The 24468-nt window shown below is 38.5% G+C and overlaps 1 protein-coding gene across 1 annotated transcript in view; it reads left to right on the top strand.

The window, feature by feature from the left end:
- Window positions 1–23082, top strand: part of GALNT12 (polypeptide N-acetylgalactosaminyltransferase 12) — a 45239-nt gene extending 22157 nt beyond the window's left edge. The window contains exons 6-10 of the mRNA XM_050325950.1: window positions 3896–4072; window positions 6658–6789; window positions 12983–13096; window positions 18646–18801; window positions 21320–23082. Of these exons, the coding sequence (XP_050181907.1) occupies window positions 3896–4072; window positions 6658–6789; window positions 12983–13096; window positions 18646–18801; window positions 21320–21457 (717 nt within the window). The 3' untranslated portion in view covers window positions 21458–23082. The remainder of the gene's footprint in view (window positions 1–3895; window positions 4073–6657; window positions 6790–12982; window positions 13097–18645; window positions 18802–21319) is intronic.
- The last annotated feature ends 1386 nt before the right edge of the window (window positions 23083–24468 follow it).

Below are 24468 nucleotides of genomic sequence, written 5' to 3'. Positions count from 1 at the left end.
AGACAAAGGCTTGCAGACAGAACACTACTGATCCTTTCCCTTTATGATCTGAAGTGCCCCTGTGCTGCCTGCTGCTTCAGACCGAAGTTTTCATTGTCATTGACCTCTGAGGCTCTGGCAGCCAGTCTCATTTTTTATGTTACAGGTCCCCCTGAACCAGGTGTTTGACCCCATGAGGTGAAGCAGCATACAGGAGCAGTGCTTTTACTCCTTTAGCATGGAGGAATGTGGTCTCCTCATGGGACAGAGAAAGCATCATAGGTGGCCTAGTGCACAGGAAGACCACAAAGGGAGCAGCAGAGTCCCCAGGAGAGAGCACATGAGCACACTGCTGTGCCCCCCAGGGGCCAAGCAGGCACATGGGTGCAGGTGGATCAAGCAACTTCTGGGAGACAAATGATTTTACAGGGCGGACTGTGCAACAGGCAACCGATATGCCTTGTCATGTCAGTTTTGCTGGTGCAGATTGCCAGTAGGATCTGGCCATTTGTACGCAACATGCTTTCCTCTGTTTGATTTGGAGCCCCTCTATTTGTGCTCCCTGTGGTGAGGATTTTTGTGGAAAAAACCAGAGTGCTATGATGTTATTTAACTGTGTTCTTTTGGCTACCCACAGTGTTCAAAGAGGTCAGGAGGGATAAATCACTGTTAATGCTGTTGTCCTTGTTTTCTAGAGGTGTCAGACCTGAAAATTAGGAGCAGGACTACTCAAAAACACTGTAAATTAATTTATTTTTGTTCTTCTCTCTGTAAACACCACTCACTCCCAATGACATGAAAAGACTTGTCCTCAAGCTTCCTCTCTCTTGTACTTCAATTATTCTAAACCAAAGAAATTCTCTGTGGTTTTGAGAGGTGCAACAAGGAAAAAGCTTTTGCTAAAAGCACGATGACTAAGAGAGATGGAAGCTACGTGCTGAATGCAGATTTGAGTCAATGTACCTTGATTTTGGATTGCTTAATGCTATTTAGCTGGATAAAATTTCACTTCATGGGCATAATGGGCATTCAGACTCCTCTTTCTGAGGGATTCAAAACATGCTCTTTCATCTTCTCCCTCTTGTACAAGGAGCAAGGGGAACCTGGTTGCAACTTCCTTCCTCCCTCTGCTCTTAGTCCTGCTAGTGGCACTGCAATGTAAGTTTGTTTCTGGGGACTGAGGCTTGATAGACCTGAGGTCTGTCCTTCAGCCCACCATGTGTGAAACGACCTTTCTTCTTTTAGAAATTTTATTGCCCATGAGCCTGGATGATATGCCTCCTATCATCTGGGGTCTTCTCTTTTCTGACCCTTTTGTATTGTTTCTTTCTGTCTGGATCTGGCAATCTGTCTTGTGTGAGGAGCAGGCAGGATGGGTCCATGTGTCTGAGATGCCTCCACCCACCTAGATTCCAGCAGATTGTGCAAGAGAACCTCTCTGGGGGGCTCAGCTGCAAGTCAGCAGGAAAAATTGTAGCAGAGAGAGGGGCAGGAACATAGTGTTTTTCACATTTTTCCTTTGTTCAGGATGTAGCATCCTTTTTTTATTTTTTTTTTGTATTTCCTCTAGAGAATCCTAGGATGTTAGAACGAGCTGGCAGAGCTTATAGAGCTTTTCTTTTTTAGCATACACTGCCCCAGCGTTACGTCAATTGGCCAAGGTGATTGCAAGGCGAGATCTGAGCATTTTCAGTAGGTTTTCATAATGCCACCACCTGTCTCTGAAAACAAAAAAAAAAATACTGGTAGTTTGCATGCATCAAGGTGAAAATGAAAGTAAAAAGGAATGTCACCTTGTTTTCTTCTCGAGGTTAAGGAAAAATGCGTGCTTTTATAATGAGAGCTGTGAGTTAGCCAAACGTAGTAAAGAAACATCTCTTTATGCAAGTGAGCGTGCAAATTATATATGAAACCTAATGTGCTTTTCTGTTACAGAAGAAATAGTTTTATGGGAGAATCTTCTCCAGAGTCACTTATTTAGCATTTAGTAATCAACTTTAGTTTCTCTATTAAATTCCTTGCTTTATTTTGTGACTGTTCTTTTGTACCTGATTATATATAGAGGTCATAATGTTTTCCATGAAAATGAAAATAAATGAACCTTTTGAGGAATTGTTTAGCTGAAATATATTTAATTTGCTTTTGTAATAGGAAGACAAGATAAGTTTTGAACTGTTTTAGTGAAATAAGTAGAATTCAATCAGCATTGTTCAGCAACCTACAATTATTTTTTAGAGAGTTTTAGCTGTTGAAAATTCAGCTGTTATGGAATTCTCTCTTTGGCGTCAGTTTAACAGAGGTATTTTCAGTCTATTTCATTACACTGAAATCAGAGTTTATCAAAGAAGAGTTGAAGCATGTGCTTCCTTTTTAGCTGTATATTTTTACTTCAGTAGTCTTTATTGTCTCTTCCTCAGATCTTGTTTAAAAACAGACTAATCTAAAAAATAATGATGAATTTAAAATGCTTATGTGGAATATAACAAATTCGAAATTTTTAAACCATTAAATTTAATGTTGTTTATTATTTGCTAACAAATCTTGCATGATAAATTGCAACTCAAAAATTAATTTTGAATGTAGAAATAATTATGAAAAATACTGTTTTGGAACCACTCTCAAAAAGGGAGATCTTAAAGTGAAAGTGGATTACTGGTTTCATAACAGTGTTCAAAATGGCAGTAGTGTAACTTCTGTGTGAAAATATGCAAATTGTTTAAAAGATCAGTACAGAATTTTAGACTTCTTTTGTAATTCCTTTAATTATCTTTCTGTTCAAATGACAAGTATATTGTTACCCTGAAAAGCAGCGAAGAAGAAGAGAAAAACCTCACATGAAATAGGAAGTCTATCAGAGTCATTGGTGATAACCTCAAGTTAGTTCAAGTGCAGTAACATGTCTTGCCTTTCCTCCCATCTGACCAAATTTCAGAAACCTTGTGTCAGGCAACTTTCAGAAACAGGACATCTGCCGTGTTGTGGTTACACGCAGTATTAAATAGGGAATACCTAAGTGTGCTTTCCTTTCATTACATCAAACTTGAGATCAGAATGGGTAGTGGGAAAATGGGTGTGTAGGTGAACTGCCATAAGTCCATGGTTTTCAGAGGAGAAGAGTATAGCTAGAAAAATGTGCACAGAGTGCTGAGGCTAATGGATCCACTTGGTGGTTACTTATGGGCCGTACATTTCCTTACCTGGGGAGCCAGAGGCAGGAGGATGAGCACAAGGGCAGAGTTAGTTCTGCCAGTTCCATATTCATATGCAAGTACTTTCCTTGGCAGCAAGTGGGAATATTGGTTTAGATAAGGGAGGTTGTTTCACTCTTGTTGATTGGACCACCATAAGTTAGTTATAGAAGTACTTTGCTGCTTCTTTTCATTTAATTTAGTTTGACTTTATTACCAGGCACTTATGCCTCTCTTCTAGAGTGCTGATTATACAAATGGGAACACAACTTACTGTTCTCCAATGATATGACAAGCTTACCTTTTTTGTTAAGTCAGCTTTCCAGTAGAATATGGGCAAAGATTTCTGGTAAGGATCAGTTGTCAACCACTGATTTCTTTTGGAAGTGGCTATCCACATGGTTAATTTGGAAAATAAACAATGCCTGCATAACGTATATCATAGACCACATCCTATCATGAGAACGTAAAGCTAAGAAAGGGATACTGCACATGAGATAAAACCAGAGATGAGGTTATCTCCTTGTGAAGTCAGAGCAAATTACTGACACAACAAGAATGTAATTTTATCTAGTTTATTCATCAAGTGACACACAAAATTATTGTATGTGTTACTTAAAGTGCAGTGTGATTCTCGAGAAGGTATTATCCTTATGCATTGTTGTTACTATATCCTTCTGCTTGCAAAGTTTCAGATTAATGATACACGATGTCAATTCCTTGCTCAGATATGGCAGTGTGGAGGAAGTCTTGAGATCCATCCTTGCTCCCATGTAGGTCATGTTTTCCCCAAACAAGCTCCATACTCGCGGTCCAAAGCTTTGGCAAACAGTGTGCGTGCAGCTGAAGTGTGGATGGATGAATATAAAGAACTTTATTACCACCGAAACCCGCACGCTCGCCTGGTGAGTTCAAGTCCATTGTTCCTGCAATCTCAGTAGACTTTGTTTTCAATGAACTAACTATTAATTAAACTAATATTTAACTTGAAGTGCTTTTTATGTTCATTTTTTATTTCTTCTAAAACTTTTCCTCAAGCATAGAATAAGTGTATAATTTTTAATACCCTGGAAAAAATTTGAAACTCTGTAAGACTACAAGAAAGCCAAATCTATGTAAATATTAAATGAATGAATGGAAGAAAAAAACTGTTAAGTGAGGTGGCCAAAATAAGGAGGAGTTGTTCAGCTTAAAATGCGCACTTCTGTGAAATGGCTGATACAGGATTCTCTCAATAAAGAATTACAGAAATGCAATTAATGAATGTAAATCAACAAGTTTGAGTGAACAGTAGACCTTTAGATGAACAGCATGATAATAATCCTTAGCAAAATTACCTGTCTTGTGATAAATGTAAAACTTTGGACTGATGTAAAATAAAATAGATATTTCTGTTTGCTTTACTGCTGCACCACGTTTCCTAAAAAAACCCTCCAAACCTAAAATCAATATTGAAAAGATTAAATTAATTAAAATAAATCCCAGGAACTCAGATGAGAATGTTCCAAATAGAATACTTAAAGTATCGGTTCTGTGGGGGTTTTTTGTTTTGTTTTGTTTTTAAGTTAGTATTTTCATTTGCTTTGAAACAAAAATACAAGATCATTCGTTTACAAAATTTTTCAGGAGATAAATACTGTGAAAATTGAGTATGTCAAAATAGTGAAGCAGTGTGCAAATTAACAACTTGGACATATTTATCATGAGAGGCCTGGAGGCCAGAAGACACATAACACGGAAGATGTCTTCACATTGCCTAGAAATGGTTTAAATGAGCCTCTGACACAAGGCCCAGAATTCAGGCCTAGAAGAAATCATTCTGTCCTGTCGCTTGTTTTTGGAGGTGCCTGATCTCCTCAGGACCTACTCTTTGTATGGAAAGTTTTCTAGGCACTGGCTCTCTGGTTATGTGCCTCAGGAGAGCTGCCCTGCAGTTGCTGCTGGGCACTCATCTCCTGCTACACCAACCCAGAGCTTAGGGACTGAGGCACAGGGAACTCCCTGCAAGTTTGAGTTGCCTACCCCAATAGATATGCCAAGGGAAAAAATGCTCTTGAAACCATTAGGCTTTTAAAAGATACACTGGAGGATGCTGGGGAAGCTACATTTGCTTAGCTTCCATCTTATGTTCCTTTGGATTAAACTAGGTAATTAGACTATTATAGTCTACACACTTGTATTTTTTTTTTTACTTTAACGTCATAAAAGCCATTTAGGTTTTATTATTAGAGTCTGACTTAGAGAGAAATGTGGAATTCACCCATAGGCAATGACAGGCTGATTGTGCTTGTCATACGCAAAAAGAGCAATAAACATTGACAGTTTTTCTTGTAAAATGCTGGGCACCTTATGTCTCTAATGGCAGTACTTTATCTTTAAAGGATATTTGTGTGTTAGTATTGGAAATTTTGCATATTGGCTTATTGTAGCACCGTGGATGTAAGCTAAAACTCATGTGGTCTTTTTTCCCATATCAGAGCTGTTGCCAAAGAACTCTGGTTTCTATAATACTCTGTGTACCACTTGTTGCATCAGCTGAGTTCAGACCTTTTTACTTCATCAAACCCAAATAATCAGTTCTATAGCATAATGGAAAAAAGATTGAAGCTATGGCTGCAAAAATTGGTTCCATGAAGTTTCACTTCAAGATTAATGTTCAGACTTCAGAAATAATATGTCACACTGTTTGTTTATTCAGACAGGCATCTCTGCCTCTGTTTTACATCTACTTTGTGTTTTCAGTGGTATTTCCACAGCTTTGAGAAATGCAAATAAATTTGTTGTTTGAGGGAAGAGTGTGTCAAGTGACCTGTAAAAATCTGGGGGCAGTGAACACTATTTCATGCCTGAGTATCTGAAGTCCCTAGTCAATATAAAGATAGATGTTTGAAGACAGACATGAAAAGATGTGAACTCTGCTCCAATCCATAGATAGGGAAAAAGCCTGCAATGAAAGCTTTTCTCTGGAGGTTTATGACTTAATACTCCCTACCCCCCAAAACTATGAAGTTCAAAGGAAACATTAGCAGATTTTACAGGTTTCATCAGTTAAGTGTAAAACTGTACAGGTAATTTGCAAATAGATGGTGGCATAATTTAAAGTCCTCAAGAATCATTCACTGCTTTTGAGATTTTCAATTATCCAGTTAAAGAAAGTTTTATTTTCCAATATGCCTTCTTGGTCTCCAGCAATCTATATTCGAGGGCTTCCTCACTTGCAGATTCAGGGAGTTTTCTCAGAATGTCTTCTAGAATATTTGAAAGTTTTACTTGCACAGTTCCAATTCCTTTTTGTCAACATTTAACAAATGTAAGGATAATGAAATCAAATCCAGCACCCAAACATGGTGATTTTTCCTGGCTAGAAGTCCTACTCATCACTGTAGCATACGGTTCCTAATAATCTATGTAGATAATTTAAAAGAGAGCATCTGTTCTGGATGGGGGTTTTTTAATCTTTTTTTTTTTAATTTCTTTCTTCTTCTTTCAGGAGCCATATGGAGATGTGACAGAAAGAAGACTTCTTCGAGAGAAGCTGAAATGTAAGGACTTCAAATGGTTCTTGGAGAATGTGTATCCAGAACTTCACGTACCCGAGGACAGACCAGGCTTCTTTGGAATGGTATGTGGCTGCTGAGAAAGGGCCTCCTTGCAGTTCTCTGAGCCCTCCTACTAACTCAGTGTGAAGGTATTTTTATGCCAAAGGCAGTTTGGGATTTTGGTAAAATTCAGTTAGAATTGGTAGGCTTTAAAATGTGGTTTCTATGAGAATCTTTATTTTATGGCATGCTGTTGTTTATGGAAGAGTTCTGTGAGAAAGTGGATCAGGTAATGTTGCCATCAATTTCTCCTGCTAAGTGACATCTTTAGACTGTTAAAGGTGGCCAAGGATGTTGTTTTAATTTCTTTAAACTTTGCATAGTGAAAAAAGAGAACAGTAGAGTATTTTAGTTTTTAGTTGTAGAGTTGAAAGGAGAAAGAGTGTGCTTTGAAACATGTCTTTGCACATTTTATCCGATGAAAACTGACGCTCTAGGGTAATGGGAAAGGGAGCTGGTGCTAAGTGCTCCCAAATCATAGGGGATTCTGTATGTCAAAACCAACATGTTAATTTTTAATCAGGAGGTCACTTTAGACCAGCAAGGGTTCACAGCAATTGGTTCAATATCAGAATCCACTTCTCTTTTTAAGAATTGACAGCTTTCTATGCTATTTGCAGCTTACAAATAAATATAAACTGTAGCTCCATGTATATCACATTTCTGTAATCTCATTTGGAAGGGATAAAGGCAGAGAATGATGCAGCAAATAACCTGTTTCTTCTGAAGAATCACCAGATACCTGCTGCATGTTGGGAAGACAAAACTGCACCTTTCCACCAGGCAAAGATATGTCAAATACCTCCCCTGATTACCAATGCCACATTGACTTAGAAGTACTTTCACTGGTAGCTTGATCACTCTGCAGATCCAACTAAGCTGCATTCCCATACTGCTGCATCACTTCCAGCCCTTGCCTTCCTGCCATCTGCCCTTCAGTTACTCAGTCTCTGCTGGATCTCCTTCAGGAACAGAAAAAATCTGATCACTGTGGGCATACAAAACATACAGGAACCAAGTCTCCCCACAGTCTACCCTAATAGCTTTGTTACTTGTTAAACGAAAAAGATCCTAATGTGAAAATGCTGTGGTTTCCCATGGGGAACTGTATTTCCCATGGGGAGCTGTGGGAGCTCCCACAAGGGAGTGCATCAGTTGTCAGCAAAGCCCTTAGGAGCCTCTGGGAGAGTTACTGCTCTCCTACATGTGTCTTGGAGCTTGTACTTGAGGTGGTATCTCTGTGTGATCACTGGTGTGAAAGGTATTACCCACCGTTATCCAGTACCTTGAACAAACCATGGTACAACGTTAGTTCAGTTTTTGTTGTTTTGTGCTGGATTGCTACTCATAAGGTCAGAGACAGCTGAAGCAGTAAGATGTTATAAGACGTACCTTCCAGGAGCATTTCAGTAACTTTATCTTCCCTCCACCTCCATCCTTTGCCCTCCAAAAGAAAAGCTAGACTGGTGGTGCTGATAATGCTTCAACTTCCTGGAGAGGGGATGGAATTTGTGCAGTTTCTTTCACGATTTAACTGCACATGTCATCCTCAAGCAAGGTGTTGACAGTACCTAGAAATAATAGTTCTTGTTCAGAGCTGCTTGTGGTATCTATAGTGTAATTTAGGTGTGCTCTATGTATTTTTCTAACAACAATTCTTAAATGCTGTCATCTAGTTTGGAACATAAGATTACACCATTTTTGGGAGGAGGAAGAATTTAAAATGTGATTAAAGTACAGTTGTGCTCTGTACAGAAACTGAGAGTGCAAAAATGACACCTACTGATTCAACTGATTTGTGGATTTTGAGTCCCATCTGCTAGCTTCAGTGAATCATTGATCATGTTTTTACTCCTGCCTTAGCTGTGTAGTGCTTTTCTGGTTCACAAAAATACTGTGTTTAAAAGTGGCAGCTCTGTTAACAGCACAGCTTAGTGTGATGTTATTTAATTGTTCAAAGAGAATACAAAGGAATGTGGGGATTTGTCTGTCCCCTGAAAATCTTTACACTTTTGAACTGAAGTTGACAATCTATCTAAAATTACCCATAAGTCAGCCATGTGTTATTGAAATAGAGTAAACAATTATTAGGCAGCATTCAGTGCCATGTCTGACACATACACACTTGTGCTATTTTTTTTTCTAGATATGTAGATAGAAATATTCTTGCTAAGCTTGGTTGTCTAAAAAGTTAGCTGCCTAAAACTTTATGTCAACATACTGAATTTTGATTTTTTTCTCCTGAGATATGGTTGCATTCCTACAAACTGCCTGAGGCCTAAAAATGAGAGAAATATCATCTTACTTCTCCTTGGGCTTCATGGGACACGAACTAAACCTTTTGACTTGGCAGTGAGACCATACTATGTTCTAACATGAGAAGTTTTTCTTTGTTCTCCTCGAACACTTTCTAGCTGATATTTCTTCCAGTGAAGCAACTAAGTTGGTAGATGTCTGTTGAGACTATCTAACCATAAAGGCATCTGTGACTGACTGAATCAATTGGGAGATCAAAAACTTGAATCTTTCTATTGACAGCTTCCTTCCACATTTTCCTCTAAGACCATCTCATCTTCAATTAATTTCCAAATGCTTAGTCATAATTTTCTTTTAATTCAAACGAGATATAACCTTGAGAAAATCAGAAAGAAAGATTTTAGAACTGTGAAGAATTTTGTTTTGCTGTGACATGAAAGAGCACATTATATAAATTATCTGAATATCACATGAGATGTGGACAGGCTTACAGAATAAGAGATCTTAGCTATTTGGCTTAAATTATGTTATCCAACATAATTGTGCATATGTGAAATTCCAAGTTCTCAGAAGCTCCGAAACAGCCTCCTTTAGGGTATATCTCTAAAAGTGCATTATAATCCAAATTGTAGAGCTTCCACTTGAAATTGAACTGGTACCCAAAATTATGACTGACTAGACCTGGAGATCTTATGTACATCACAGGAAAATATGCACTACTAGGTTGGCTGTACAGCCTCTGAAAGCTTGATGAAGACTTTTTAAAAGGAAGTGGAAAGAAATTCAAGGGTTTGATAGTAAACTCAAGTGAACACACCATGGCTTGAGCCACATGCTTATATATTTTTGAGCCTTCCAGGGCGATCTGGACTTGCTGGGGTGAGCAAATGAATCCAGCAGTGAATACAGCAAAGAATCATCATTGGTTCCTTCAGAGGATCGTAGTCATCAACTATACATGGCTGTATACACATCAATGTATAGCCATTTCAACACTGCACTTAAATTAACAGGTGATATGAAAATAGTATACACTTAGTAAAATCATTCCCTGTAACTGCTCAGATTACCTTTGCGGTAAAAGCTTTCGTCTGGTCAGTACTGGTGAAGCTGTTTGGCTTGCTGCAAATTCATATTTTGCTGTGTCCCACAGTATCATCTGCCCATATCACTAATACGTCAGCACCACTGCCACTGCGGTGAAATAAAGAGGATTCTGATCTATTTTGTGGATGAAGAGAAAGGTTGGCTGTGCTCCACTGGCCGTATTTATCAACTAATGTAATGAAGTTTTAATGTCGAAAATCTGTTGTTGATGCTTTGCTTACAATGGATTTTATTAAAAAAAAAAGCCAAAACACACAAGCCCAAACTAATAATTATTCATAAAATGACATCTATATCGTATAGTTACGTGCAAGTGTCCAGATGTTTGGAAACAACAGATTTAAATTCCTCCAAGCAGAAAGGGATAAGGTCTAAGGTGAATATCTCAATAGTTGCTGGTTTTTACCTATCCCAGCCTCCAGACTGGTAACTAAATGTCATTGTAGAGTAACACTGGCAACGTTTCAATAGGAGGCAAATACTGTAGAAAGACACTGCCAGTGGTCCTGCATGGGTAGACTGTTTTAGAACTTAACTATGTGTTTCAATGGCAAGGTGATCAACATTTTTTCTTGCTTCTGTTTCTCTAATGCAGCATTCTGCAAAAGAATTAAGGTAAGTCACAGAGAAAATTTTGTTCTTATTGCATGACTTTTTTTATGATGGATATAGGAACAAAGATAGCTTCAGAAATAAGTGGATGATCACTGTTTTGGTAGAGCTGTTACACGTAAAAATGTATTCTCATTTCACAAGAGAAAAATATTTCACAAATTCTCTCATACTTTTTCTCTACCTTGTAACAGGGCAGATTTTATTATTTTTTTGCATAAACGGTGCAGATTTTCAAATCTTTGTGTGTCATTTCAGATCAGGTCATTTAAAAGCTTAGAATATATTCCCACAAATTGGATCTTGAATACCTGTTCAGCTTCCTAATAAAGTGTGGGCACAAAACAGCATCTACTATTGTGTGATAAAATGAACTAAAAGAACCAGGTCAAAATATGGACCATGTGTATGTAGGAATATGTCAGCATGTACCACAAGCATTTGTGCATGAAAAAGTCAATGAGAGAACACACATAGTAGCGTCCTGGGAGTACAGCCTCGTTTTTTAACCATCTGAAATAAAGCTTAAGTTCAATGAGGTTTTAAACAGCTTTTGTGGTGTGTATATGAGCATTGAGTAACATGCATAGGAGAGTTGCAGTAGTTCTGATGGTGCATGGCATTTTCAAATAAGGTTATTTAGAATTCTGAGTGACAAAGGGGAGCACATGCTTGACCACGTGCCGGGGGGGATGGCGAAGAGTGGTAGCAGAGGCATTGGGTTTCTTGGAAGGGGCACCACAGATAAAGGCTTTGCTGGCCTTGGAGCCAGGAGACAGTCAGGTAAAGTCATACGTTATTAAACATACTGATGAGAGGCCCTGTGATCCTGAAGAGAGCTGCTGACAATGACCAAAACCAATTTATATTTTTAGAGATATAATTACCAGTTTTAAGTGGTTATGACTTTTAAGTTGACATTTCTTGTTGTAGAATGTAGAAACATGAGAACCTTATTGTTTGTTTTATCTAGTTCCATGATAGCTTAAAAAAATGATCTCTCTAAGACACTTCTCTTTCCTGATTTTCTAAGTGTAATTCTTGCCTTGCACTAGAAAGGTAAACAAAATGTCATCTTTTGACTGCTCAAGGAGCTTTGCAGTGGTCTAGTGTGGGAATGGGCACAAAGCAATGAAAAGAAGATGTTGGGTAGCACTGAAAATAGAAGCTGGGAAAGCAAAACATATGTGGAACACAAGTATCTAATTTTCCAACTTGTGTGGTTTGCTCTGTGGTGGGTTTAGGTCCTGGAGGGTTTGTCTTGTTTGTTTGGTTTTAGCCTTCTGCAATTCCTTTGTGTCCCTTCATTCTCCACATTAAGAATGGAGGATAAAATTATCATGACTAGGGAAGAACTGTGAAATTACACCTTGCTGAAATAACTCTTCTGAGATTTACGATGCTTATTCTTTTTCTCTGTGATATAATTACACTCAGCAACAGGGGCATTCAGCTTCTTGTTTACAGAACCTATTTTGCTCTGTGTAATTTCAGATTTGGTTAATCAGTACTTGTTATGGCATTGTTTAACTTATTTTCAGTTACTTTTACCTCCTGAATACTTAAATGCAAGTCTTTGCTAATTAGCCTGTTGTTTTTAAAATCAGCCAACTTAATACTTTAAAATTTCATTTAAAAGTTATGCATCTCTTATGCCAAAGCTCAGGAACATTAGTAAAGAGCGTTTAAGATTACATTTAGTGTCTTCTTTCAGAGATATGTTTTGCCTGCTTACATGATTTCTGATCTTAAAATCTGTCTGCTTGTTCAACCTCAAGAGGGTACTGGAGTCCTTTCGAGAACAGCTCCTTCTAACATTTCCCATTTGACAAACTGAGAGAACTATGTAGTCATCTTTTCATAAGAAATTTGAACAAATAGATCCTGGGAGGGGAAAAAAAGACTTGGCAGACTATTTTGTTCTGCATGACTTGCTGGCTTGTTGGGTTTCAACAGTTTTTTGTAGTTTCTACCTACTTCCTTTGCAAAGACACTGGAGCACAGTGTCATTCCTAGGGGGAGCCATGGTGCCTGGCTGTTCCCATGCCCAAAGTCAAGATGGTCCCAACAGCTTTATTTTGCATTAGTCTGAGAGATGTTACCATTGGATCCATTTGGCCTATTCCAGTTAATCTAGCTTTGGGATGGATCTCACAGCCCAGCTGGATGGGTGTAAAGTGAGCACAGAATATCTTCCTTACTTCAGACTAATACTTTAAAATATTCTTTTGTTTTGATTAGCTGAGGAATAGAGGGATGGAAAACTTCTGTTTTGATTACAACCCTACAAATGAACATCAAGTAACTGGACACAGGGTCATACTGTACCCATGTCATGGCATGGGACAAAATCAGGTAAGATATATGTTTTATTTTCATTTTGATTAACACAATGGTTGTAATTTAAGAAAGTATGGTAAAGTCATTGCAGTAAGGCTGAGAGAACATGTTACCACAGTAAGGTGATCTTAGTTCTAATTTTGATTCTTGCTCTAAACACTTTTCATTTCAATGTATCTTCATTCTGAACATGTGTTTACCCAGAACCAGAGACTCATACACCTTTATTATGCCTTTCATCAGAGCTCATTAGCAGGGGTTAATAGCACAGCAGTGCAGCTATAGTGTTCACTCATCTCCAGCTGGTCTTGGGCAGACCAGCACACCTCTGAGATTTTGTCTGTTCACCCCTCCAAGACCCTTAACAGCATTGCAAACCTCACCTGGTTCCACCTGGGTCTGTCATCATGTCTCCTCCTCTTGGTGCTTGTGTAAAGAGATTTTGGACTGCATCTTCTCCTGTACTACACTCTACAGAAATGTCCTCCTGGGCTCAGTCTCCACAACCCTGGAGAGCAGGGTTCCCCTTTAACACTTTCATTTTTACTCTCTTGGTTTTAACTTTTGAAGCTGGAAATGATGGTGTCTTCCTCCATGCTAATTGAAACACTGTGTGCAGCAGTGGTTAGTTATGATGCCCATAAACCTCTCTGCATAAAGCTATGGTAAAAGTGTTGTGAGGCACTGTGTGCCAAGTTACAACGGCTATTTTGCATGGTTTTCAATGACCACCTTCCAAATTTGAGGTTTGTTTTTTGACGTGTGGCATGTACTTGCCTATCGAGCTTGCTTTTTAGCTTCTAACCCAGATTCCACTAAACACAGTATTTGAGGTGTGGTCTCACCAGTGCTGAATATCAGAGGTCTTGTGACACCTCTTGTACATAACCCTGTGACAGCATGGGTGGCTTAACTGTTTGGATCTTTTTTTTAAGGAAATTAATCCAAACATTTGGTTAGGAATGTTTGGAAAAAGGAAAAAAATGAAAAATCTAGCCCGGAAAGGACCCAGAAATGTGTCAGATAAGCAGTGTATTTGTTGTCATTCTGGATTCTGCTTAAAAGAAGACATAAAACCTCAAGGAGTGAAAAATAAGTCTGTATTGAGGAGAAAGCTTCTAATATGAATTGCATTTTACATAAGAAAGGGAAAAGGAACAACAATCTGAGCATTGTACTTCAGATCTTAAAAGGAAATAGATTTGTTGCTGATAGCAAGTTTATTGTCTTAAGTATTAGAACTATTATTTAGTATTATTTATTAGTTCATGTCTGGTTTATGTCTTAATTTTCCTAATGTTTCTGTCCTGGAGGCTAAGGTGCAGGGGAAAGCAGAAGGAAAATCTTGCACCATAAAAGCCAAAGGATGTCAATGCTCACAGATGTATGCCAGTCATGCTAAGCCCCGCCCCACCAACCCATTTTATTCCCTCAGTTCAGTTTTATACCTGAGTTAAGCACATTTCTATACACCTATATAGAAGTTAATCAGATAACCCATTAAGCCACTTCCTTATAAGTAAGAGCTGATTGCTTTTATAGATTACATGCTAACACAGAAGATATTTATACATTTATTTTTTTCCTTGTATTACAGATTAAAGAGAGGAGAGGGGTTGAATATTTTTGTACTTCTCTGAGCAAAAAAATTTCATTTAAATTTTATACCTTTCACCAAGAAAAATAAAGACATAGGATAAAAGGTGAAAGCAAAAGAGAAGTACAATTGAGAGATGAATTGTCATGAGATGACATTTTTACAGTTTCATTTGTTTAGCCAGCATTAAAAGATGAACTGAATTTACTGCATGGTTTTTAATGTTCTTCCATCTCTGCTGATGGTATGATGCATCTGTGTACCTGCAGTAGCAGGCACCAGGCTAAAAGCACCGATACTCCCTGAACTGTGCAAACCACTCCCTCTGCTGGCATCCAAGCAGGAGGAGGAAGGAGAAATGGAGAAACTACCTGACTGTAATATAAACCAATAAAAGACAATATGAGATGACTCAAGAGAACTGCAGAGCCTGAGGAAGGAAAGGTAAAATTGGTAAAACAAGATTAGTGAAATGGGTAAAAGGCATGGGAGAGTCAGCAGGAGCCAGGGGAAAAGGGCCAAGGTGACAGAGGGCAGCAGTAGTTTGGGACAGAGGTGGCACAATAGGTGAACAGGAGGAGTAGTTAGGAGCTATAGGGAGGGGGAGTGAATGAAGCAGAGTCACTGGAGAATATTTTAGTGGAAAGGGGCAGGGTTTCAGAACATGGGAGTAGAGATACCAGTGTGCAAATGGGGGCGTGAGTAGGGGTGGCAGGTAGCTGCAAGAGAATAATTGGACAACAGGAAGACCTGCAGATAGGGGAAGAGATGGAGGCTAAAATGAGACAAGAGGTAGAAGCACAAGTGAGATAGGAAATGGAAGTCAGGGTAAGTCTCAGTAAATAAGAACCACTCTCAGAAAAATAAAATCCCTGGTGATTTGTTGCTATACTTCCTTAAATCCCTGGCTTAACTGAGAGGGTTCCCTTTAGTCCGTTTGAGTTGCTTTTGTGTAAGCAATCAGAAAACTAATTGGGAGTTGCTTAAAATTAGCATGTTCATTACAGCAAGAAGGTGAAGATAACAGTGCAATGATAGGAGATGATTTTATATGGAAGAGAGGCTGGAAATACAGACAGGAAATACAGGCACTGGCTACTCAGTGCTTGCACCTCAAGGTGCTTATGTTTTGTGGAAGTATCTGCCCCAGTAGATGAGAATGAAAGGCTTTGAAATTCAACACCAATGAAGCCCATTGCTCTTCTTGATTTGGTTGGGAAGCAGAATGGAGGGCACCAATGCATGATGACAGGAAGCTGACCTGATGTGGTGAGAGGATGGGAAAACACTGACTGACAGTATCCTTCTCGATATTCCCATTTGCAGCTGATAGACTTGGTAAACAGTGAGAGGCAAACTAAAGAATTTAGCAAAGCCCTTGAGTTATCTGCAAAAAGAGTATCATACCTGGTAACCTCTCTGCTGGTTCTACCCATCAAGTGCAAACTTCTTCCTGCATGTAGAAGAGCACTAGCCAGGCACAGAGAGGGGTGAGAGTGTTTGAAGGTCTGGTGAGGTAGCCAAAATCTACTGCTAGCCCCAGTACCAGCTAGCACTGATGCAGCTGGGGCATATCCTGTAGATTGTCTAGAAGCCATAGGCACTGGGAAAAAGGCCTGATCAAGTTTCCCAGTAGCACTTAAGGGAATCTACTGATTCCCAGAAGGAAAGAAACACAGTAAGGCTACTAGTTACCAGAGCATGGATCAGTTTGAAAATGCTTCCTTTCTGCCCACAGAAGGCAAGAAAAGAGAACTAAAAAGCACCTCACCTTTTGAGGAGCACAGATTTATCTCATATATTACCATAGCTGAAAAAGCTTAAAGCCCAAAGTATTTATTCAATTTGAAGCAGTATAGGGTAATGAACTGTATTATATTCATTGGGCAACGGGGCAGGAGTGCTTGGTTGTGAATATTATGACCTCATTCCTTAAAGATATCCAGAAATTAACCATTTTACTTGCTCTTCAAAATCTGGTGCAAGTCCTGGAGAGACCACTCAGGGAAGATATCAGTAGTAAGAAGTGCTCTGATCTAGTAGCTACTCCATCTACTCTTGATGCATCTGGTACAATAAGAAGCATGCAGGCTTTCACTGATGCTGAATACAAATTGCTAAAGAGTTACTATATGTAGTAAATCCACTAACAAGTGAGGCCCTGTGAAAGTGGCAGCTGTAAAAAAGAGTCCACCCAGACACAAGTGAGCAGGATTTAAGCTTTTTCTTTATGCACAAACCATAGAATTAAAACTCACGTCCCTATAGCTAGCTCACTCTGGTGCCCAAAGTGGCAGGCTTTCCATGTGCCAATCAGATACTGAACCTGGGAATAAAGCCTAAGGGCCAGGAAATAGACCCTGCCTTTTAGGGTATATAATAATAATAGTAATAATAGAACAAATATCCTCACAATTTACATTTTTTGATGATGAGACTTTTTTTGCATAAGGCAAATGTAAAGGCAGTACAGCCTACATCAGAGGAACAGGCTCTAGCAATAGGTTTCCAGGGGAAATCCCAGTCTGCAGGGTGTTATGTCAGCAGGGAGACTTCAAACTTGATGTTGCTTTCTTGAAATACTCACTTGCCTTTGTGGCTTACTGCAAATGAATGGTGGTAGACAGGTTAATTCTGGGGAGTCTGTCATTTGCATCATTGGTGGAAAAGCAAAGCCACAAAGCTCTATAGAGTGATGCAGTGAGCAGCATTGGTCTGTGTATGGATGCAACAGCCACCTCTGCAACAGGCAGAGAAATTCCTGATTGTGATAATGGGAGGGTAAGATTTCATGAAACAACTATCATCAGAGAAGTCTAAATCAGAGCTCTTACACCTGGAAAAGGATGACTGCAGACTTTGTAACCACAGGGTCCTGTTTACACTGAAACTCCATTTTCAATTTCTCTTTCAAGGTTATTGGCCTTGGTGGTAGTTAAGGATGTTTTTGTGGTATGGTCAAGTATATACATTTCTCAATTGGTATTGCTCCCATCACAAAGCCTTACAGTCTCCAGGGGTGAAACAAAACAAAAAAGGATTCCTTCTCTCCCTCATCCTTTTATTGGTTTCTGCTAATGCAGCTGTGCTATTGGTAATAAGCAATTTTCTGATGTTTATAAAACCCTATTGAGTATTATCTAAATCAGATCTAAACACACATCTGTGCACTATAGTCATCTAAATAATTTACAAGCACGATAAATACAAACAACTCCCAAACTCTGACATTCTTTAATGAAAGTCTAAAAGTTGGCAGATGTCCATGATAAATATAAAAATTTTAAGGAAATCTTCAACCATAATTGCTACAGAAGCCACGATGTTTTAAAGCATGTTCAGAAGACCTCCACACAATATCGTACAACAGGCAAAGCTAGTAAATTTTCTATAAAATTTTGTTCATGTTTAAAAACAGCTGTAACTTATTTGCTTCAGATAATATCTTAAAACGTGATAGAATAAGATGAATATCACCATGCATCCTGAGTACTTTGGAAATGAACTCTGACCAAACTGTGTTTGAAATATGCAGTGAGCAACTCCTTAGTTAAGAGTAACATTGTCTTGTGACAACTGAATTAAGAAGGTGCAGTGTCAGGCTAGAAATTGTTTTCTGTCCTATTTCTAATAGGTGATCTAGAATGTGAGAGCAGAATATTACAGTCAAATTTTGTAAGTTCTTTAATGCTGGAATGCCTGTTTTCCAGGACATTTATTCAGCATTTCATACATATGAAGTGCTCCCAGAGTAAAGCAGTCCTGTGATGAGACTGATTTTCTGCAAAATAGTAAGCAAACAGTGGAAGTTAAGGATCCTTGAATTTTTTTGGCACAATTTCCCTTCATAATAGCAACTTTAATATGTGAACTTAATTATAGTATCTTAGTATATACTCATTATAAATACTCTCATGTGTACATGTGAAATGCCTACTGTCCTTTGTTTTCTCTCTTGGGTTTGTAGTTTTTTGAGTACACATCCCATAATGAAATACGTTACAACACCCGACAACCAGAAGTCTGTGCAGCAGTCGATTCAGGGGCTGACTACTTAACAATGTACTTGTGTCAAGAAAATGTCCACAGTGTTCCTGAAAACCAGAAGTTTGTTTTCAGAGAGGTAAGCATGCCTCATTAAGTTTGTGCTTGGCTTTTTTGGGAGTGGGTAGAAGGAGAATAGTTGAGGTTTTATTCTTTTTATCTTTCTGTCGACACATCATGCAGGCCACAACACTGGCACAGATCTCTGGGAGAAATATGCTATCTTGGCTTTTAATATCTGAACACAGAACCAGGATAGCAGCAGTGCATTGGCAAGGAGTATGCCAGTCATAAAGAATAGGAAGATGAGAGGAAGGGAAGCACCCTTGATAATCTCAAAGGAGTTGGGAACACTCTCTTACATCTCACCCCTGCTGTCTTCTTCTGAGATCTGATGAGTCTCATGGCTGGCCTACTTCTGCTCTTTTTTCATTGACTTGTTTTATTTCTTGGTATTTGTATTACCATATACCCCAGTACTTCACATACCACCCTTACTTTATGTTCTTCCCTGCTTTGGAACAGCTGCTTCTCCTCTGCAGAACCTCTCTCATAACCCTTCCCAAAAGGGCCAGGAGTGCTCCCTTTTCTGCAGTGCAGTGTGCAGTTGTGTAATTTGATGCATCATCAAAAAATACCTTCTGCCCTATTCCTGCCCCTACGCAGGACACATCTTGCTGGCTGCGGGACTCAGCAGATCTGTAGTTTTAAATCTCTAAAGAAGTTCCTGAATGCCTGAGAGAAAATAAACTGGATGAAAAATTATGGTATTGGTCAAGTTTTGGAGTGTTATTATTTGGCTAATGGAAAAGGTCACATAATATATCAAAATGTTATATTTACATAATGTATCTGCGTAATGCATCCAAACTCTACAGGATCTATGGTTGACAAATTTCATGCTTAGATACTACCACCAGTGGCAGGTAAATTCTAAAAAATATATGAAAATTACTGTCCATTCACTAAATCTAGTCCAGACTGAAGCTCATAGTGGTATTACTGAATAAAAATGTTCAAAAGGCTAACTTTATAAATGATGTGTCATTTCTATAATGCTGGCTTTCAGAAAAATTGCTCAAGGTCATACTCATTAATCTATAAGAATATATCGAACATTTTTCAGTCACTTCAGGAAATAATTGAGAAAACTGATATTTTGAAATTGAGAAAACTGAGCAATGGATAAAAAAAGTTTTGGAATTCATCTGTTTCCGCTGCATTCCTAACTATTAACTTTTTGCATCTGAAACTTCAGGAATTATTTTAAATCTTCTTCCTTCCTCATGATTACTTTGTGCCTGTGTGTGATTTGAATGTGCTGCTCAGCTCCAATTCCTCTTCTTATACTGCATTAAATCAAAATCACCAGTGCCCAACTTTCAAGGCGAGTGACGGGTGAGGTGTCAGTACTACATTTCTTTTGCTTTGTGCAGAGTCGTATCAGATAGTTGTCCTTATGGATGTAGCATAATCGCAGATTTGATCAGCCTTCCCAGCAGCCTGACAAGAGTTAACTTCTTACGGGCACTGAGTCAAAAATGAGTGAGACAAATACTGATTAGTCCACTCAAAAATGTGAATTATCACAACAGAAACAGGAAAGTCATTCAGACGCCAAGTCTGTTAGCAAGCCCATGAGCAATAACACACTACTGGGCATCAGGAGGTGTGGCTCAGGATGCAATTAACTGCAATATTCCTGATGACGGAAGGAGCAGACTTCCAAAGGAGTCAGAGTTATGCTCAAAAGCAGGGCATTGGCTTTTTTTTATTCAAAGCTGCTAGAGGCTTTGGAAATGGTTGCACGTGGGAATGTCACCCAGGCCAAAGGTATGGTCTCAGAGCAGGGCAGTTCATGACTGGCTACACTGCCTTTCTGCAGCTCACTATCCTAGTTGACAGCCCTCCCACACTGGAGTGAGAGATGTGAACTGGAGATTAAATGTGCTTGGAGACTACTGCAAAAGGAGGGCCTGAGACCTAAAAATGTGTTCTTTAGGGAATTTGGCTGTGGAGGCCTGTCAGACCTTACACCTCTGAGACAGCTGTGCTGCCCTCCAGCAAAGCAAGTGAACTCCACACACATCCATAGGCAAGGGGCATGCTTAGATATTTTTACTTTTTCCACCAAAAATATACCCTATATTTTTCCACCAAAAATATACCCTATGAAGAAAGGGGAAAATTTCTTGCTAAAAATATATTCAGCATATATATTTACCTTTTACTTACAAGATGTGTAATAAGTTGCTGAATTTGGGTAATTCATGTACTTGGCTTTGGTTTTTACTGCCCCTGTTCTGATGCAGTAACAAAAGTCAATGAAAGTGAATGAATTTAACACATACTTTACAGGCTGAGATGTCACTACATGTATCACTCTAAAGCAATGTTAATGTAAGTTTAAAAGCAGGGTCTTTTGATAAAGTTTCAGAGATCCTCAACGTAGGCATTTTGGCTTTGCTGCACGGCCCAGTTGGAAGGATACGCGTGATATTTATTTGTGGCAAACGTCTTCTGTTATTTTTAAAACACAGTGATGTGTCTGTAATTTTTGAGACCTGAAAAGCAAAATTTCTTTCTGTCTTTTGTAGGATGGTACCTTGTTTCACCTACAAACCCAGAAGTGTGTACAAGCTGAGTCAAACGTTTACAATGGTAACCCAGCACCATTGTTACGACCATGTACCAACTCGGACTACCAAAAATGGTTCTTCAAAGAAAGAAGTTGATCCAGACGTTGTCTAGGATATAGCTGAATACGAAAAATGTGCTCCTTCTAGTCAACAGTTAGTCAGCCTTTTTGAAAATCACATAAGTGATATATTTTTGTATGGAAAGAACTGTAATTAGTTTACAAACCTTGGATCTTGTTTCCTGGAGCATTAGAAAGCACTAAGCATCAAGAGCTATGTAAAGTGCTACAGAATCTGCTCCTTTTCTCTTTATTTGGCAGCTACATAACTGCTTCTGAAGTGTCTTAAGTTCTTCTCTCAAGTGACAATGTATTTTTTTAATCTACTGTGTGGAAGTAAGGCAGTCAAAATAATTGCACTAATGTTAATCTGCCAATAACTTAAAATGTTTATTTTTCTACTAAAACATTCTGCAGTTGGGCCTTTTAACAGATAGTAGTTAATAATTATTCTCATCTTTTAAATACAAAGAAGGTAAATGTGGGCCATATTCTGCCCTAAGTGACTACCACAAACTCCTCACTGAAGACAGTGTGGATTTACACATGAAGGCAGAGTACGCCTGCACGTTTTTGCACAAATAACAATCTAGATGCATACAGATTGCACATGCCTGACAATACTATACCTTAAACGCTGGGACAATTTTAGATGCTCATGGCACTTGACAAGTTTCTAATCATGCTTAAGTCTGGTCTGGGAGTAAAATGGGGATTTTCTCATCTTTCTTAAAGAAATAAGGCAACTGTATTTAAAGGTGATGCTTTAGGAAAAACTATTTAGATTCACATGGGCCTAGCTATGTGTCTGTGTCCCAGACTGCACAACTCATTTTAACATTATGTGGATTTTTAATATGCATAAAAATTGCAAGATCAGACCTAGCAATAATTCTTTTGAAAAAAATTCAAAATTACAATTAGAGAAAATGAATCTAAAAAATACTTTCATTAAATTATGTTTAAATGATCCATGTAAAAATGATAATATTTTAAAAAATAGTTTTGCAAATAATTACATTACTATGATATGCAGCTAATATTAATACAAAAAGAATTGTCTTTCAGGTATAACTTGCATTTCATCTGGGAACTTCTTTTCTGATGAGCTGTCCATGTCAAAGCATATAGTCCAGCTGAAAACATGAGGTTTAATCTGTACCAGTACAAGATGGTTTCTGCTGTGGTGTGTGGGATCTGCCTTACCCAATCAGACAAGTAGTGTGGGTATAGCAATGTATCTGGTCATTGGCCAACATTATTACAATGCTGATTAGAAGGGTTTTGGCTCATAAGAAGAGTTTCTTTCTTTATCAGATGAAGGTATGCTTATGTACAGAAGGATGAAAATGTCGACCTTTTTCCCCTCAGAAGTCTTGGCATCTGTTTTGATTAGTTTGGGATGTATTTTGTTATTTGCCTTTGTTCATGTTTTCTATAAAAAATGTACAGCCTTTTCTTTGAATCCCCATAAGCTCATGCCATTTTGGCATACCTATTTATATGACTGGGCTGTGGGGGGAGGGTTTCTTCTTGTAGCTTCTTCCATGGTCTTTCTAAACCCATGTAGATAGAATGTTTTTGTGAGCACCTTTAAAGTTTTGTCTCTGTGGGCTGTGGACTGAAATTGATGTTAGAATTAATAAAATATTTTGTGATTCAGTAGAGTGGGAACTGTCTTATGAACTATTTCTTTTGTTTTTCTTATAGTCAGTGGTTTTCATTTAATCATTTCTCTGATCTCTTAGGCCCAGATCCCTGCAGCATTTGGGAGAAGACAGCTTTATTTTATGGTGTCTCAGGTTCTGTTTCCTGAACTCAGTAATGCTTCTGTTCGCTTGTTAGCAGCAGTAGTTCTCACTTTGTAGAGCCACAAATCAAAACTGGATAGCTGCATGAGAGAACTGTGATAGTTCCAGCAACACAGCAAGGATTTTCTGTTAATTTCTGCTTTACCATCTTGACTGTTGATTGAACAATATTAGTAAGTTAATAAAAGCCCGGCTATTACAATCACAGACAAAATTCTCATTGACCTTCCATGGTCAGTGAGGTTTTTTTAGTTTGGGGATTTCAAAATTTCATAATCATGTGGTGGTATGCAAGTGAAACTTAGTAATTGGAAATTATTTTCCATACATCTTTCCGCTCTGCCCTTGTTTAGAGTGAAGTATTGATGTTTTTGGCTTCCATTTATACGCAGCTGAGACATTTTTGCATATGCCAGCAAAGCTGCCAGCCTGGGTTGCACATTTGCTAGACAAACACACTCGAGTTCAAAAGCAGACACTGAATGTTGGCAAGATCATCAACTTGCTCCCCCTCTGTAGACCTTTTACCATATACTTAACATTTTTTTCTCCTTGATAGGCTTTTCTTCTTCTCAGCTCATTGGAGCTGTATTAGTGTCTGGCTTCAGGTTCACAGGGCAAAGGACTCCATCAAGCATCTGAGTCACATCTCCAGACTTCCTTTTGCAGGAGGCCAGCTGAGGAATGGACTGTGGACTTTGAATTTCTTCTGGGCAGAGATGGGGCTGGATGCCTCACAGAAGCGGAAATTATTGGAGGACTTCAGTCCTATTGATACTAATTTCTTAATCTTTGTATTCCCTTATTTAAACAAAACCAAAACAAACAAAAAAACCAATTCAGATTGCACTCTGGTATATATCATATTTATTTATTTGAAATCATCAGATAACTATTTTTACCTTTTTTTTTTCTTTTATTCCTTCACCATTTTCCTTTCAGTTACAAATTGTGGGTCTCCAACATGGGCTAGAACTTACTAGATTTTCACTTAAACAGAAGACAGTATATAAACCTTCCTTGTAGGAAATAAACCACTAAGATTTGTGTATGTGCAGTCTTGACCAAACCATCATGATGGGGGATTGTTAGAGCTTGCACAAACACCTGGGAACAATAGTCATCATTGTACATGCATCAGTCAACACAAATTAGAAACAGTATTTCTTGCTGGCTCTGCTGAAACAGAGAGGCTCAAAACTGTGTTCAATTTCTGTTATATTTATAGGAAGTGGTA

This window comes from Myiozetetes cayanensis, unplaced genomic scaffold (genome assembly GCF_022539395.1).
Source record: "Myiozetetes cayanensis isolate MyiCay16 unplaced genomic scaffold, myiCay2020 scf1, whole genome shotgun sequence".
Lineage (NCBI taxonomy): Eukaryota > Metazoa > Chordata > Aves > Passeriformes > Tyrannidae > Myiozetetes > Myiozetetes cayanensis.
Note: the sequence above shows the minus strand (reverse complement) of the source record. Positions and strands in the feature narration are given on the sequence as shown.